At 44.8% G+C, this 18,913-nt stretch overlaps 1 protein-coding gene across 1 annotated transcript in view; it reads right to left on the bottom strand.

Annotated features, from left to right (window-relative positions):
• Positions 1 to 18,913, bottom strand: part of TGFBR2 (transforming growth factor beta receptor 2) — a 90,356-nt gene that overhangs the window by 50,020 nt on the left and 21,423 nt on the right. The window contains exon 2 of the mRNA XM_045436415.1: positions 2,389 to 2,557. Coding sequence (XP_045292371.1) covers positions 2,389 to 2,557 — 169 coding nt within the window. The remainder of the gene's footprint in view (positions 1 to 2,388; positions 2,558 to 18,913) is intronic.

Below are 18,913 nucleotides of genomic sequence, written 5' to 3'. Positions count from 1 at the left end.
AAATGACTCCCTGATCCCTCGGAAGATGTAAAGCTAAGATGGCCAGTCAGGGCGGTCCCAAAGGAGGCCACGTGGCCTGGCATTTTGGACCCTGGCGTCAATCGGTCACAGGAGGCTGGCTGCCTATGGGGAGGGGCAAACTTGAGCAGAGGCCAAGTGAGGGCAGAAGCTCCAGTCAGTGGAGGGAGGGAAATTAGCTGGAGGGACTCGGGTGATCCCTCAGCGGCGACTGGTGCCAGCAGCTGAGGGGGTGAGGGCTTCAGTGCGGAGGAGGGTGGGCAAGATGTGCGACAGCACCTCTCACTTCCCTTTCTCTTTACCGACACTCCACCCCCACGGGAGTATTTGTCTTTGCTGAGACAGGTAGAAAAACAACACTGGCTGTATTAACTCTTCATGGTGGGCACACCGAGGAGACAGGGAGGTCTCCTCCCCGCTACACGCTCGCATCCTCTGAGGCAGCGAGTAACGCCTCGTTCCAGAGATTGGAATTTCACAGAGACTCGATTCACGTGCCATCAGTGGGGCTTGGACCACAGGTCAAAATATCTATCAGATGAGCCTGTCTGGGGTCGCAGAAGTAAACTCTCACGTCACGGTGGAGATTTAAGTAAAGGTGATCAGCAGAGACCAGACGCCAAGGAGGAAGCTTTGAGGCCATAACAATCTGGTGCCTCAATCTTTCCTGCATTGGACTCGACGGGTAGTCCCCCAGCCGCCCCTGCACTTTGACTCCTCAGACGAGGAAGCCTGTTTTGCTGGTAGGAAACCACAAGTGTGAAAATGTTCACACTTATACTGCAGGCCGATCCCTTGTTCATCTGACGGATCCTCTTTCTGCCCTTCAGAATTATGGAGAACGAGTTTATTAGAGTTTCCCCTTGAGCGGCCATCCAACGTCTCTCAACACAACCCATGTCTTCTCTTTGCTGGACTCACCACGTCTGATTGGGAGGAACAGCTGGCACATCACAAGCTTCCTAAGCCTGCAAGCGGCCCCTCTTCCTCTGAACACGATCTTTGTCAAAACCCCTTTCGCAAAGACGGTGCTCAGAACTGGACCTGATGAGGTTGGCAGGTGGAGCAAGCCGTCACCACAGCTACTGGCTGTTAACATTCTTAAGAAACTCGTTCATCCCCTGGTATGTATCGAAATTTGCAAGCTTTTCAGATCTATCATCAAGGCTAACTGTATGTGGTCTGGAGAAAGTCTCAAAAGACTTTTTCTCCAAAAGGCGGTGGGGTGGGTGGTGGGGGGCGGTGCAGGGAGACATTTGGGTTTATCTTCTCATTCGCCGGGATGCCGGGGTGGCTCAGTCGGTTAAGCGGCCAGCTTCCGCTCAGGTCATGATCTCACACGGTCTGTGAGTGCGAGCCCCGCGTCGGGCTCTGTGCTGACGGTCAGAGCCTGGAGCCTGCTTTGGATTCTGTGTCCCCCACTGCTCTCTGCCCCTCCCCCACTCGCGCTCTGTTTCGCTCTCTCAAAAATAAATAAATGTTAAAAAAAAACTAAGAAAATAGATAGATAGATACAGATATTCTCATTTGCCAACTGGCCAGGAAACACATAGGTTACTTAAGAAAAAATTGGCTGACAAATTTAAAACATCAGAGGAAGTCTGCAAATGCTGTATTTCATTAATGAATTTATACATTTTATAAAAGAGGACTCTTTTAATCTCTATTTTCCTTTTATCTCTTGCTCTTACTACCAATCCCAAACTATGAATGAATCAAAGGATTTATGAGCACCGTGTGTGTGTGTGTGTGTGTGTGTGTGTGTGCATGTGTTGAAGAGGGAATGAGAGAGAGAGAAAGAGAGAGAGAGAGAGAGAATATGAAGGGAATGTGATCTAAGAAACAAGCAGTTCTGATCCCAGAGCAAGATGGATTATGTAGCCCAGTGGTGCTGTGAGTAACATGGCCAGGACTTCTGACTAATGAATGGGCTGTTTTTCTGGTTCTCCTAAGAACTTCCCTGTTTTTGACAAGGTCTTTCCTCTTTACACGGCCACCTTTCATCCCCTCTCCTCCCATAAAACAAGACTGACATTGCCTCAGAGAAACAAAGCTCCTGGTATCACTCTGGGGTACCGAGCGGGAGGTTGTCAGTTAAAACGACAAGTGGCAAATGTCTCTCCTTCATACAAGGAAGGGGTCCCAGACTTATTGTAAATATTTAAGGCCATCTTATACACTGTCACACCCACATGTAAACAGATCCACAGGGGTGTGTATGTATCTGAAAACATACAGAATATCTCTGGAAGAGAGGCTGCCCGAGGGAAAGGGACAAGTCAGGGGGCCAGGGGACACCCTGACTTTACGCACGGCAGCGCGCATCCCTTAGAAAAGAGTGAAAAGGCAGATTTTTAGAGGCCACCTTACCAGACGGCCAGACAGACTTCGTGTGGCCTCTCGCAGATGGACGTGATGCTGCAGTTGCTCAGGCAGGATTTCTGGCTGTCGCAGGTGGAAGATCTCACATCACAAAATTTGCACAATTGCGGAAACTTGATGATACCGTTGTTGTCGGTGACCATCATGCCATTGTTAACTGGGGAGGGAAAAGCAGGACACATTAAATGAGTATCTAACTGCTAGGCAGCCTGCCAGCGAACCCCTGATGATGTGTTGCAATTTCGAATGAAATAAAAGAATGTCTTTATGTCAGAGCAGAATTTCCTTCACACAGGTGATTCGTAATGAAAGCCATTTCAGGGTGGTGGTGGCCGGGGTGGGGGGACGTCTGAGTAACTTCTTGATTTTGTCAGGGGTTACCTAAGGCACTCTATCTACAAACAATCATTCCATCCAGAAACAACGAACTGATCAGTCTACTGCATAGTTCTGGGTGCTGGAAGCACAGAGAACACTACCTTAAAGAAACCATCATTTAGCTGAGTAGATAGACAAGGAAACAAATGAGGGTAGGGTAACCCAAAATAGAAACACAGAAGATACAGGATCCTAATGAGGGCCACCAGTTAGATGGGTAGAGAGAGGTCAAAATGGAGCAGAGTTGTGCGCTACAAAAGCGTGTTGGCCAACTCAGAGGAGACCCTGTAGGTGAGGCAGGACACTGCCGTCATTCTCCTCACCTGCATGGGAAGAGCTACAAGGGCGTTCTTTGCAAGAGACTGGTTCTAACTTCTCCCCATTGCCTTGAAGGAAATCAGCTAATCAACCAACACTGACTGTCTCTGAGATAGAATCCCCAAAATTGGCAAGGCTCCAGGCACTAGAGTCCTGCAGGTGAGTGAAAGGGGAGTTCTACCTCAAGCATGTACCACCTGCTACCTCTCTGACTTTATCCACCGCCACACCCCCACCAGCCCCTTTACCCCTTACTCGTTGCCTTTTAAGACCCATAGGCCTTCCCCGGAAGAAGCCAAGTTCTTTCCTCCCCAGAGCCTTCCACTTGCTATTCCCTTTGTCTGGCTTTCTGTCACCTTCCTGGGCTCCAGTTAATGTGAGCTCTTCATCCTAAAGCAACCCACAAGTCACTACCACAGAATTCTGTTGTATCCCCTGCACAACTATCTCCGTCACTTACTTGCTTACAATCTATCCACCAAGATGCAAGCTCCGTGAGCTTTCATCTGCCCTGTTTACACACTGTATCTCTAGTGCCAAGAGGACGACCTGCTACATAGAAGGTATCCAAAGTATTTATCAGATGACTACGTGAAGAATGAATACACAAAGGACTAACCATAAGAAGTTCACATTTGGCTCTGTGTATCAAGTGGGAAAGGATACATAACTTCTTCCTTCAGATTGGGGAGTGGCGGGTGTGATTATACATGCAATATTCATTCACAGTCATCAATAACATATTGAAGACAGACTGTTCTTTGCAAGACACATGCTGCATGTTAACAGACCATTAAAAAGGGGATAACACTACCTTCCCCTTATTCTTCCTGCATGAGATCCATTTCTACTGGCAAAAGTGGAAGTTCAATGGATGAGTTTGAGAGTCAAGAGAAGTAAAACAAGGCTACTGCGGGTTGCGGGGGGAGGGCGCCTGGGTGGCTCAGTCGGTTAAGCGTCTGACTTCAGCTCAGGTCATGATCTCACAGTTTGTGAGTTCGAGCCCCACATCCGGCTCTGTGCTGAGAGCCTGGAGCTTGGAGCCTGCTTCAGATTCTGTGTCTCCCTCTCTCTCTGCCCCTCCCCCACTTGTTCTCCCTCCCTCTTTCTCTCTGTCTCTCAAAAATAAATAACATTAAAAAAAATAAAAAATAAAGACAAGGCTACTAGGCATTTGGTCAACAAACATGAACTCAGAGACACTTATCAACTGGACTAAGAAAGATTAGGTGCCTAGACCACCTGTAGCACCATAACAGTCACTGGCCATTAGGAAGCTGGGAGGTACGTTTCTCCCAGGGATTGCCCTTGGAAAGGCCTGAGGAGAGCCTCCCCATCTCCTCCCTGTGTCAAGCATGCTCCTGCCTGAAGCCAGAGGAACGACTTCATCACCCACCCCCTGTCTCTCCCTGTCCTATGAATTTCAGATTTCTGTCATCCACACTTTGCCACGAAACCCTCTTCATCACTTGGGCACAGCACCTGTTTCCTGGGTCTCTAAAAATACAAACATATATAAATTTAAGATTTGCTTTCTTGTGGTAACATTAAATATAGAAGAAGAAGAAGAAGAAGAAGAAGAAGAAGAAGAAGAAGAAGAAAAAAAAAAAAAAAAAAAAAAAAAACAAAAAACCCATTCATCCCTCTCAGGCCTCAAGTTCATTTCAGGAAGTATATTTTTAGGCAACAAACTATTTTGAAATTTGTCTCCCAGACCCAGAGCTCTATGCTAAGCTAAAAATACAGGCTAAAATGCTTTCTGAACCTTGTGTTCAATTTGGGACTAACACGACAATGAGTGTATATATATATATATATATATATATATATATATATATATACATATATATATATATATATATGTATATACACACACACATATATTTGCAATAGTTAGATTTGGTTATATTTATGAAATAACTAACTTAACCCTTTAGATTTCCCTATAAGACGTTTGTAAAATAACAAAAAGCTGGAGCATGTTGGAGCATGTTGTATTTATGTGAATTTTTTTTTTTTTTTGGTATAGAGTATGTTTCAGACAGACAAACATGCATTTGCCAGAAGCTTTGTTCTTTTTAAATATAAAATGAAGCCTCCATGAAATGGAATTAAGCCTTCTAGCATTTTAGGATTTTAGCCTGTATTAGCGGTTACCGACTTTGAGGGCATGTTAGAATCAATCACCTATGGAGCTTTTAAAAGATAATGAGGCCCAGGTCCCACCTCCAGATACACTGATTTAGTTATGCTGGAAGGCAGCCTGAGCATCAGGATTTTAAGAAGCTGCCTGGATGATTCTAACGTGCACCCAAGGCAGAGAATCCTGACCTAGAATTAACTGAAAACAACATGACCGGCGCAAAACAAAACAAACAACCCTCCCACCACACACGCACACACACTTGCGCGCGCGCACACACACACACACACACACACAACTTCTGTGACCGTAATGGAGCAGCCCCTCCATAAAGCCAGGAGTACCAGCCCCTAAAAGGAGTCCTTCTCAGGGATGGCTAGTGCTTTTCTAACACAAGCTAAGAAGTGTGAGAAAAGTCAGGAGAGGAGTGCAAACAGTGAGTCCACTGTTGGAAGCCACCAGGGCAGCCGCAGACCTGTTGACAAGTAGAAGTGCTTTAGATCTGATGCCTACAAAGCACAATCAACAGTGAAGACACCAAAGAGGGCCATCAAAGAAGAGAAAGGCTAGAGAAGGGCCGCCAAGCCACACAGCCCTGGGGGTGGCATTCCGACCGCAGTCTGTGCAAACGGGGCCCCTGGAGACATGCAGGTCTACAAAGCCGGCTGCCTACGGCAAGACCCAGAAAGGGAAGGCCTTTGCAATGAACCCTGAGAAAAAGGCAAACAGCCAACTTCACTCCCTACTTGGAGGTACAGGTGTGTGTGTGTCGCGGGGCGGGGGGGGGGGTGGGGAAAGGGACAGTTTACAGTGGGGATTCATACACATCAAACACCTACTGTGCACCAAAGGATGTTAAGTTATCACATATCGCATCGTAAGTACCCAGTGAAGAGGCCTCATCTTTCTCTTTATTATTGTAAAAGTGACCACTGCTAAGGTGAACAGACTTTTTAAGGTTGAGCAGCTGTTTTTTATGTTTTCGTTTTTCTGAAAAATTTGAAAGCCTTTACCTGGGGCATACTCACTATAATTTCTTGCCCTCCCTTCTCCAGCCAGCCACTCGCTATTCACTGACCTCAGGAGGCTCCCTACCTTGACAACTCCAGCCAGCCAGTAAGCATCAGCCTCTGCTTTAAGCCAGTGTTCTCCCTTGTGAATACGTGGGTTGGTGGCATAGAGCGAAATGTAAGGGGCAAACCTTCTCTTAAGCTTTGTTGGAGGTCATCTAGTCTTGCTAAAAACTTTATGAAGTCACTCTGAAGAGATGGGGGAGACATACTTGGGACGTTTTGGTTATCATTTCAGAGGGCTGACTTACAGACTCCCTGAAGACCCACAAGCCCCCCACGGCCGAAGATTCCAAGGACTAGCCCAGAGTCCTCAAGAATCACCGATAGCACCCTAAGTAGCACACCGCTATTCAGAGTTGGGGGGAGGGGGGTTCCTGGGGGGGGTGCAGGAAGGGCCCTAGTGGCTATTCACCGCGTGCATGATTCCATCTGTGCATTCCAATCAACAGAAGAAGTTACCATTGCAACCTCAGGTATCAAACATCTTGTGTTTGTGAATACGTGTTTGTGAAGCCAAAGTAATGAAAGGTGAGTGGATATATGTGAATTGCCAGGGACAAAGATATTACCCTAAACACCACAATAAAAGCCACCTAATTAACCCCACAGTAGACCCTAACCAACTTCCAAATTACTTCCAATTCGGGTTAAATTACCCTCCTGCATCTTTAGTTAATATGTTCTCATATTAGTGAACATTTTTAGCGTCTCTATGCCCTCTGTGCACAGCTGACCATCTTCAGGGAATTTTCTACCCATACCAGGCAAATCAGCTATTCATAATGTCCCCCGGAAAGAGGTTCCAATAAGAACATCTCTCACCTAGAAAGTCATTCGCTAAAGGAAGTGAGCCTGGGTAGCCTCCTTCAGCATATGATGGGGTCACATGGCACACCGCATTTCACTTCTCTTCAAACAAACCCATGAGTAATACCAAGACCTTCAGTCTAGGTCATACTGCCTTCCTCATTTTAGGGCACATTTTCCCCAAACTCATTGCCTGGAGACACAAGTTCCAGGTCTTGAGAATATGAATTGAGTAAAAGCTTAGCTATGTCTATTTCTGGAACAACACTGTTGTCTTTGAAGGTTAGTGATGAGCAGCCTAATAAGGCTTAGACTTATTCCAGATAAATATTAGATATGACTATCGGATAGGAATTCTTAGTCCGTTATCTTTGGAATGGTGGCAACTGTTAACTGAAGTACTAGGTGAAATCTCAAGATTCTACACATAATCTTAAACCCTTTGCCAGAAATGCACTCCCGTATGTTTGAATTCATGCATCTATCTCTTGTTGCCTAGTGATGCGTTTTGGGGGGCACCTAAGAATGAATTCGTTCTACAAACACCTGTGGAGGTCTTGTTTAGTGCTATTTATTTCAGAGCAGGACCACTAAAATTGATACAATTAGCTGCAGCATCTCAAAGAATAATCCATGACAACTGGTGAACAGAACTCCACATGCTTCTGAGAAGTGCTTCTCAGATGTTACGGTGGGCACAAAGATTTGGGGAATATGTTTAAACCCCCAGGTGTGGGATACTGTATTGGCTCATGCAATTGTGGGGCTTGCAAGTCCAAAATTTAGAGGGCAGGCCAGGGCTTGGAAACCCAGGCAAGAATGAATGCTACAGCACTGAGACAGAATTTCTTCTTGGGGAAACCTCTTCTGCTCCCAAGGCCTTCCAACTGGTTGGATGAGGCCCAATCACATCACCCAGGGTAATGTGACTTGACTTAGAGTCAACTGATTACAGTTGTTAATCACATCTGCAAAGTACCTCCACAGCAACACCCGGGTTAATGTTTGATTGAAGAGCTGGGCCCTGTAACCTAGCCAAGTACTCATTAAACTGAGCATTACAGGTAGAAACTGAGACCGTTCCCAGATTCTGCTGATGCCGCTGGTTCACGTGTTGAGTAGGAAGGCTAGGGGGAGCCCAGTTTTTGCCTGGCCATTATTTCCCCTTCTCCACTCATACTGGATCCAGCAAAATTAAATACCGTTCCTCACCTTTTTTACAGGCATGTCTCATCTTACAGTTCTTTCCATCTGCTTTTCTCTGGAGTCTGGCCTCTTAAACGATCACAGGCCCAGAGGCTCTGATCACCATATGGGCCCAGAATTGAAAGACTTGTTCTCTGAAAGAAGGTTTTTAATTGCAGTTGGCATTTCGGAGTCAGACACTGAGGCGACCATCTGGCAGACAGCCGCCATGGTCTGTGATGCTGGCAACAAATGCCCCACGGCCCCCGAGACCAGGTGGGACAAGTGTATTGGCCCGTCACACACGTCCTCCCCCCAGAACAAAGCAGCAAGTCAAGCAGCCTCAGAGCAGACCCTTCATAACTCTTCACGGAAGAAAGACATTTCCAAGGGAATAAAATACTTTGGCCTATGACTATAAACAAACAAATAACACCTCGTGATTAAGTCGAAGATATTTTAGGAATATTTTTCTTCCCTACAGCATAGCTGGAAATCGTAACACGACACAATGCCTTCTATTTTAGTTTTCAAAGTATTTTAACCGCCATTCCCTAAGCAATTGTAAATATCTGGAGAGGAGGGGAGGTGGGCTCTTCTTCAAGTGATAGTCCCGTACGATCTCTGACGGACCAGGATGAGTCCTAGAGAAACCATCACTTAGTTAACTTGGAGACCAGAGTATGGGCAGGAAAGAAACAGAGACAAGTGGCCTGAATACATCAATTCTTTTCGCGCAAATGTTCTATGATAATACTTTTAAAAAACCTTCCAAGGATGACCGAAACAATACTCGAAAATCTCTCTGAAATGGCGGAAAAAATCATTCTAGTCAAAAACCTAATAAGAAAAGATGTATCCTTTCACATTGAAATTGCCTACCACATGGCCAACCTTTAAGGATCTGTCAAGCGTCTGTGATATTCTCCACGTCCCAAGAGATTTAAAACAAACATCTGCCCTCCTGGGGCTTACCTTCTAGTTGGAGAAGCAAAATTATCAAATGTAACTGACTTGTCTTTAAATGCAGGCATGAGGTCAAAAAAAGGAGAGAGACTGGCACAGGAATACCCAGTTTTGTGGGGGGTGGGGGGTGGGGGGTGGGGATCGGTCCCTGAAGAATGGGTGGCTTTGGCAAGGGAAGGACAAAAAGGCACTCTGGGGGCGCCTGGTGGCTCAGTTGGTTAAGCGTCTGACTTCGGCTCAGGTCATGATCTCATGGTCCGTGAGGTTGAGCCCTGTGTTGGGCTCTGTGCTGACAGCTCGGAGCCTGGAGCCTGCTTCCGATTCTGTGTCTCCCTCTTTCTCTCTCCTCCCCTGCTCATGCTCTGTATCTCTCTTCTCAAAAATAAATAAACGTTAAAAAAAAATTTTTTTTCATTTAAATAAAGGCACTCTGGGCTGAGCAAATAGCTCAGACCAGGAGAGTCTGAGCAGAGATGAGATCTCTGAAGACAGAGAATCATTCATCAAATAGGCATCCTGCATTTGAGTGGCACATGCATGTTCTGGTATGTATGCTATTCACAGGACTGGCTCGATCAAGTGAGATTTACAAAAGGCAAGGAGAGTTGGGAAGGCAGAGCAAAAGCCCCGGGAGCAGAAGCACAGGAGGCAAGAACTGAATCTCAGATGTAGTCTGCCTCCTCTCATAATAGAAATATTCTAATCTAGGAATGAACTGAAGAAACTCCAGGACTGGTTTAAAAACTTAAAAGTCAGGGGCTGGCAAGTAAACTAATGAATCTGGACAGCTGTCAACCATCCTAATAAAACTCCAGCCTAAATTCACTAAAAAGTAGGTAACTGTGAATAAATCGGAGAGGAGGTGTGTGTGTGTGTGTGTGTGCGTGCCTGTGTGTGTGCGTGTGTGTTCCCTCCCTTTTTGATTTGTTCAGTGGAGGAAGTTAGTTTTGAAGGTTTGGGTTTCTTTATTTATTTTTTTCTTTAGCCTTTTTGGCTAAAATGAGTCGAATTGTTCACTATGGATTGTTTCAAGGAAACTGCATAAACCAATGTAGGAACTTGTATTCACCAAACAAATAAATGAAGGGATTAAGCTATGTTTCAAAGGGATTAATCCAATAGGGCATTTTACATTGAAAACTTGACTGTACCTTTAAAGGAGGATTTTAAAATTCTGATTTACAGGGAGATTTTTTAAAGCCATATATAGACTAAAACAAGTTGCAGCTGAATGGAAAAGTAATTGGCATTTTCTAGTGACAAACATAAAATAACCGAGCTAGAGTTTGATTGCAAACTTCTCAACTGAACACTCCCCAACCCCTATAGTTCCAAATAGCTCCCAATATGCACACTCTGTTTTCTTGCTTAGCCCTGAATTTCTTGGATCACTGAGGATGAAGTGCAGCTTGAGTTCTCCGAAAACACTTGCTGCATTTGCTTTTTGGGGGGAGGGGGTGGCGGGTATATGTCCCAGAATCAGGCCACGTATCAGGTGACAAAACCCACACATTTTAAATGACTCTTGCAGATGGAAATATCTATATTACTGCCAAAGGCAGTATTTCCGAATACTAGAATTTTTGCCACAAAGAGCTGAAAAACTCTTAGCTCTCTCAATCATCTTCTTTAATGTTTAACAGGGATCTAGTAGAAAAACAGCCCCCAGAAAGCTGGGCAGGGGTGAGCAGTTGGCAACAAATGCCACTGTCCACACATGGCAATTTTAGTTTACCATTGAGAAAGCTGATTTTCACAGTGTGTTTATCTGGCAAAATCTTAACTCCAGAGACTTTGAAATGAGCCAACACCAGGAGAATGCAGGGGCTGGGGTGGAGGAAAAGAGGAAACCAGTTGAATAAATTAAGCCACAACAATGCAAATGGGATACTATACCAAGTGAAGGAGTACCATTTGACACTATTTCACATACTGTCAAAATAACTATTCTGCTGGGAAATGCTTTAAAGTTAGTTGGTGCTTTATGTAAAGTAATAGTAACTGAGAAAACAATTCTCCCTCAGTTGATGTGACTTGGATGGTATACCGTGACAACAAGCAAAAGCACCCAGAGATTACTGCAAATAAATATGATTAACTCTCTTGGTGACAGTCAAAACAGCATTGGTAAATAGCCTGGCAGAGGCACCATAATGAGCACACGATTTATGGAGTGCTATAGCATTCCAACTCAACTCAAATAATTACCAGAAAAATTAGCCGACATAAGCAAACATGCATTACCTATCTGCTTTGTGAGCGGATATTAAAGCCTTATGGGGGCACGTAGGTGGCTCAGTCGTTTAAGCATCCGACTTCGGCTCAGGTCATGATCTCACGGTTTGTGAGTTCGAGCCCCGTGTCGGGCTCAGTGATGACAGCTCAGAGCCTGGAGCCTGCTTCGAGTTCTGGGTCTCCCTCTCTGTCTCTTTGCCCCTCCCCCACTCATTCTCTACCTCTCTCGCCTTCAAAAATAAATAAACATTAAAAAAAATTTTTAAAAAGAACTCTTATGGAAAGGGTGGACATTATGAGACATAACCCTTTCTTTTCAAGATGCTTACAGTCCTGTAGAGAACCAAAAAAAAAACAAACAAACAAACAAACAAACAGTACTTGTATGATTTTTATCAAAAAAACTTTGGGAATGGAAAGGCTCTTCAGTTTTGTGAAGTATGTGAAAATACTGGTCAAAGCAGATGATTCAGAGGCTCATGCTCTGGAAAAGGGCTGGAAATACGAGAGCACTCAGGTGAAGTACTTCTTTAAGGCGTGAGGTTCGAGATGCTTGGTTTCTGACACCCAAATAAGCTGGGAGTAGACCAGACTGAGAGACATTAAAGCAGGGATTGCATGAGCCACATAGAGTCCACGAATGTGTTGTTTGGCCTAAACTCTTTTCTTTTTAAAATGTGAACCAAGTGAGGGGCGCCTGGGTGGCGCAGTCGGTTAAGCGTCCGACTTCAGCCAGGTCACGATCTCGCGGTCCGTGAGTTCGAGCCCCACGTCAGGCTCTGGGCTGATGGCTCAGAGCCTGGAGCCTGTTTCCGATTCTGTGTCTCCCTCTCTCTCTGCCCCTCCCCCGTTCATGCTCTGTCTCTCTCTGTCCCAAAAATAAATAAACGTTGGAAAAAAAAAAAATTAAAATGTGAATCAAGTGAGGCTCTTAGGTAGCTCAGTAGGTTAAGTGTCTGACTCTTGATTTCAGCGCAGGTCATGATCTCATGGTTCACGGGTTCAAGTCCATGCTGTGCTTGACAGCGTGGAGCCTGCCTGGGATTCTCTCTCTCCCTCTTTCTCTGTCCCTTCCTCACTCTCTGTCTCTCTCAAAAGAAACAAATAAACGTAAAAAAAATGTGAACCAAGTTTTCTTTAAAAAAAATTTTTTTTTAACATTTATTTTTGAGACAGAGAGAGACAGAGCATGAATGGGGGAGGGTCAGAGAGAGGGAGACACAGAATCTGAAACAGGCTCCAGGCTCTGAGCTGTCAGCACAGAGCCCAACGTGGGGCTCGAACCCTCGGACCGCGAGATCATGACCTGAGCTGAAGTCGGCCGCTTAACCGACTGAGCCACCCAGGCGCCCCCCAGGTTTTCAAATTAGGATATTTCACATGAAAAGCTGGATTTCCAACTCCAACTAAGACAATTAAAAGATTGCGTGCCTGGGTGGCTCAGCTGGTTGAACATCCTACTCTTGATTTCAGCTCAGGTCATGATCCCAGGGTCATGGGATCGAGCCCCCACATCCAGCTCAGCGCTGAGCATGGAGGCTGCTTAAGATTCTCTCTCTTGCTCTCCACCTCTTCTCCTCTCCCTCACTTGTTCTCTCTCAAATAAATAAAATGAAAAACAAAAAAGAAAATTAAAAAGATGTGGCAACAGTGGACCTACAGAGTTGCCACGACAACAGTCAGATGTTAGCTAGCAAGGGGTGGTAGGCCCTTGAGGTGGTTCGAGTACCCACTGGCTGGCTTGCCATTCACCGCTCCTCCCTCACGACTCCTACCCCCTGCCCGGCCCCTGCGGCCACCTGAAGCTTTACCACTAATGATTTTTTTAACATATCTGTTCAACTCTCTATTCCAACATTAGAGGTTTAACTGGAACGCCAAAAACTCACGTATAACTCTCTAATATGGTCATTTTCCAATATGTATTTGATTCTCTAACGTGGACACTCACGTTTCAAGAAAAGGAAAATTTTCTACTTTAGAAATCGGAACTGTATGGGAGAATAATAATAATACTAGTTACTTCTACACCGTTTATTGAACGCAGGCCAAATGCCTAGTCCAGTACCAAGAGTGAGGATTATTTCGTTTGCTCATCACAACCACCATGGCATTTTGTCATCACCATTTCACAGATGGGGAAATTAAGGGTCAAAGAGGTGAGAGGACTATTCAAGGTCAATGAGACACAGCTAATGAGAAACAAAGCCACAAGTCACATGAAAACCCTCAGCCTCCCTGACACTAGCAGTGTGACAGATGTCCCCATTGTAAAGGTTCCTGAGAAGCACTTAACAGTCCCTCCAGCAGAAGGCAAAGATACTGAGTGTGGCCAGAAGTAGTAGAGGGTGTCACGTAGGGCCAGGGGGGCAGCACGTTTCTTAGAAAAGAGCTTTGGTTCTTTGCTTATTTTAGGAGACATATAGAATCACAGTCAGCTTGTGAAGTCCAAGGGTTTTAAGGTCAAAGACTTCAGAGTTCAGGATCTGCCACTATTAAGGCTGTAGGACCAAGGCAAGCCACTTCTTGAAACCCCCTTCTCTTGATCAGTGAAATGGTACTCTCTAGGGTCAGGATGAAGTGAAAACATGCTTGAAGTACATGAGAAAATCCTCTGGACAATAAAAAGTGCCACACAAGCACTCTGGTTAGAAAAGTAACACGGCATGCAAACACTCCCTCACAAACGAAAATTACAGGAAAGGCACAAGATAATTAAAAGTCTGGTAAATCTATGCCTCCTCATCACCAGAATGCAGCAGTCTGATGACCTCTACAAAATATTTCAGGAAATTTGAGCGAATAGACAAATTGAAATACGGTAACTTTTTGTTACCAACGACCTGGAGCCAAAGCTTTCAAAGAGATCTAACGGAATCAATCACTGTTTGGTAACAAAGCTCCCAAGAGTGCTTTGGATCTTTAAACACCCTTCTAGAGCCAAACCATCTGGTTTTAAAATCCTGTTCAGAACCAGCTTGGGTCTGGCATCCAGGTAGTGACTGGAGGATCGAGTCCGATTTTCAAATCCTCTGCTGACCCTTGCACCACATTCAACATGAAGAGCTGATCTGCCTTGGCTTTGAGGCACTTCGTGTGTCATCTGGCAACATGCTAATAAAATTAGTGAATTTGACGGGCAGCCGTGGGGAAGCAACGAGGCGCCTTAAGATTATGGAATTCTAAAATGTCGAAATGAAGTTATGTTTGGCCTTCTTTCTCAAGGAAAAACCCAGCACAATGTGATTCACAGCTGATGAGGAACATGGGGAGGAATATAAGCAACAATTTTCCTAGATTTGTAACTATCTATCTAGTTAAGAAGCGTTCTGTGCCATTCAGATACACGGAAAGCAATATTCCTTAATCTCTTTTCCTCGAAGCCGTCTCCTCATGTAAAAATTAATTATGTGACATTGCTATACAGTTTCCCCTCGAGGGGAATTCACGCTGGGAGTAGAAGCGGGTTGCAGTAGAGAAGACGCTGAACTAACTGTGTGCCTGGCTTTGCGTTCTTGGGCAACTACCCGACCACACTGTGCCCATCCTCTGACCGGTCAAACAGGTGGGCCGAACACGACGATCTTGAAGTCCCTTTCGTTTTGGAAAACACTCACAGTTCAACCCCCAAGAGTCAAGAAACCTGAATAATTCAGATGTGCCCCAGCACTGACCTGGCAGTCCTGGTTAAGCAGAATGAGATGCTATGTTTCAGCTTAGAAGAAAAAACGGCTTCAGGACTATCAAGCGGTGTGATTTCAGTTTTGCTGTCTCTGCTCCTTGAGAAACCACACTCTCTGCAACTTTGGGAGGTCCACATCCCCCATTAATACTCAGGCTTAACCCCGATTACTGAAGCTGATCCATCTTGCAGGAACAAACATTTGTGCATCCCGAGGTTAGAAGGAAGGAAAATTATGTCAGATGACAAAGGATCACTTTCCATTCAGCCCGTGTAGGCATTTCCTCTAATTTTATGGGGGATGTGGAGGAAATTCTGGCTTACAGCACAGACATTCACTCTAACCATTTAAAAAAAAAAAACAACCTTCAGCATTAGAAACATCTCTGTTTACTCTGAATCCATTTCTGGGCTCAGCTGGAATGATAAGTAATAATAACATGTATAATTGTACAAAAACATCCCATTACTTGATCTATGCCTTGACTGTGTCTGGCAAGTGGCTATGAGAGATTAGATTATTGCTTCCATCTTACAGAAGAGGGAACTGTTTAAGTAGCTTGCTGAGGCTGGCAGGCAGCAGGATATCAGCATCATGAGGTCAGGGACTATCATCCGTCTTGTTCCAAGATGGACAGCCTCGGCCCAGGGTCTGTCACAGAACAGGGCTCAATAAATGTTGAAGTAAAAGCCAAAATTCAAAACCAAGCTCCTTCTACCAGGCCATCTATTTGAGGCTGAATTTTCCCTCAAATGAAAATTAAGGCAAAGAAATATCGTCGATTTTAAGAAAATGAAAGTAACAACCAGTTCTGGTATAGTTTCAGCATTATGTCTAAAACTGTGACCCACTTGTAAAAGATTCTGGGGAGGCTTTTCATTGACTAGCAGCTGCCAAACTACCTTCGACTAGTTGGCACGAGGAAACTAAAGGGTGCGTTCGGATTCACTTTGGTTTCTAAGATAACAACAAACACTTTGAAGCCTCCCTTCATATTTTTCAAGGAGAGGAAGTGAAATAAAAAAAAAAAAAAAGAAACACGTTTTAAGCAATGGGAAGCCTTCAAGAAGGGACATCACAGGGCAGGAAATTTGAAATGAATTCTGAGAATCTGCTCTTGAACCGAGCAACTCTGTCGCTTTCTCGCAATACAGTTGGATGAGAACGTGTGGGGAGGGTTTATGCCTTTCCTGGGTATTCCTCACCCTTGTCATTAATGCCATTCACAGTAAACAGCATAAAGGGCTCTCATCAGGTAAGTAGCTGTGATCTGTATGATGCTGTCCTCCGATAGGTAAAAAGCCAACTGCCCTCCACGCTGTGACAAGCCCACTGCAGTTGGTAAGAAGAGAGAACAGCCATTTACCAGAGGGTATTGTTTTCACTGTTGTCAACAGGCTGTGGCAGAGTCAAGATAGATCCCAGCAGTCATTTCAGTACAGAAAATGAGAACCACACCCACAGTCCTTGAGGGCTCTTCCCACTGAGTACTGGAATACAGTGGGCTCCTTCCATCTATGGGGACGGCCATATTTGCATATGGCAATAACATTTACTGCTAGGGCTAAGTGTGGAATAAGTAACTTCAACTTTGAAATGTTCTGAATTGTCTTTGACTGGGAGACCAAATTACGACACCTTTTAGTTCTTTAGAAGACTTTTTGTGCCAACTCTCATAGGCAGCTAACTTCTGCACCTTGGATTTGCCCTCGCCCGCCCCCCAACTCAAATAATCTTATTCATTAAACCTAACTAGTGCTGGAAACTACCTAATGGAGTGAGCGGCAAGATGTGTAAAATGCTGCATGGCCCCAGTGGTGAACGAGAAAGCACATTTTGACTACATTTCACCGACTCTCAACCATTTCAGTCTAATCTTTTTACCAACACCAATGGGGTTGTGGACTGGCTTCATTTCTTGAGGAGTCCAATGTAAAAATGTGTGTCTATAGGGGCGCCTGGGTGGCGCAGTCGGTTAAGCGTCCGACTTCAGCCAGGTCACGATCTCGCGGTCCGGGAGTTCGAGCCCCGCGTCAGGCTCTGGGCTGATGGCTCGGAGCCTGGAGCCTGTTTCCGATTCTGTGTCTCCCTCTCTCTCTGCCCCTCCCCCGTTCATGCTCTGTCTCTCTCTGTCCCAAAAATAAATAAACGTTTTAAAAAAAAAAAAATGTGTGTCTATAATGTAAAAAAAAAAAAAAAAAAGAGAGAGAGAGAGAGAAAGAGAGACCAGCAAAGATGAGAGACCATGGGGAAACCGAGAGGGTGTGAAGAGATAACAAGCACGCTCTGGTTTTAGGGCATTTGGACATACTATTCCCTCCACCTAGAACATTCTGAAGATAGATGCCTTTTTCAGATAGGGATATGGTAGCCCTTTTCTAAAATTACACTCAGCCATCAGCCTCTGCTCCTTACTCTGCACTTATTATCCCAACATATTAGTAAAATCCTGTTTCTAGCTGGAGCGTAATGGTCTTTGTTTAGTTCACTGCTGTCCTCTAGAATCTTCAACGCTGCCTGGCACGTAGTAGCTGGCATGCAATAAACACTTGTTTCCACTTTTCCATTTCCCTCCATCCTGCAACACCAAGTTTCACATCCCTTCCTTAGGTTCCCGGAGAAAAGTTCTACTGTTTCTGACAAATTCCTCTTATTTGTTAAAAAGTAAATTAATGCGTATTTGTAGCTGTTGGACAAGGAATAAAGATACACTCACAGAGGAAATAAGACAATAGAAAAAAAAAAAATTGGCATGTTGAACCCAGAACCCAGGTGTGGAGAGTGTGAATCGTCTGTGCAGTGTCTAAAACGATAAAAAAATAAAAAGCTCAAGATTTCAATAATCAAAGTTAGCAGTATAAAGAAGTTAGTTCAGAGGTCAAGAGAGTTTCCTTCCTGGGAAGAGCTCGTTCATGAAGGTAGAGGACCACGGGGCACCCAAGACAAGATGCTCTTGTCAAGGCACGTTGTTCTGAAGTCGAGGGCTCAGTCTGGAGCTGCGCTGTGTAATATGGTAGCCAGAAGTCCACGCGGCTTTCTAAATTTAAACTTAAATAACTAAACTAACACACGTAAATAACTGAAGTTAAATAAAATCATATATTCACTTTCATGTAGCACTAGCCATCTTCAAGTGCTTCGTAGCCACATATTGCCAGGAGAGATCCAGAACATTTTCATCACAGCATAAAGTTCCATTGGACAAACACTGATCTGAAAAAATCCGAACAGACCTGGGCTCCTCAGCTTCCAGGGAGCTCTGAAATCAGAAGCTGCAAGGGACATGGAAGGAGAAGTAGGGCAGAGCCAGAAAAGAAGTCCCATGGGGAAGAGACTGGCTTGGACGTCATTTGTAATTAACGGTCCACCCTGACTTCTTTTGTTTTTTTTTTTTTAAGCTTATTTTATTTATTTTGAGAGAGAGAGAGAGAGAGAGAGAGAGAGAGAGAGAACACACGGGAGAGGGAGAGAGAGAATCCCAAGCAGGCTCTGCTTTATCAGTGCAGAGCCCAATGCGGGGCTCGAACTCACTAACTGTGAGATCATGACCTGAGTGGAAACAGGAGTCGGATGCTTAACCAATGGAGCTACTCAGGTGCCCCAACATTCCATCCCGACTTCTTAAGGGATGTGTTATATATGAAATGATTGGCTATCTGTAGTATTACTGCTGAGGTAGGGACAGGAGACAATTAGGGACAGGGACTAGATCTCCTCAGTAAACC

This window comes from Leopardus geoffroyi, chromosome C2, assembly GCF_018350155.1.
Source record: "Leopardus geoffroyi isolate Oge1 chromosome C2, O.geoffroyi_Oge1_pat1.0, whole genome shotgun sequence".
In the NCBI taxonomy this organism is placed as follows: domain Eukaryota; kingdom Metazoa; phylum Chordata; class Mammalia; order Carnivora; family Felidae; genus Leopardus; species Leopardus geoffroyi.
Note: the sequence above shows the minus strand (reverse complement) of the source record. Positions and strands in the feature narration are given on the sequence as shown.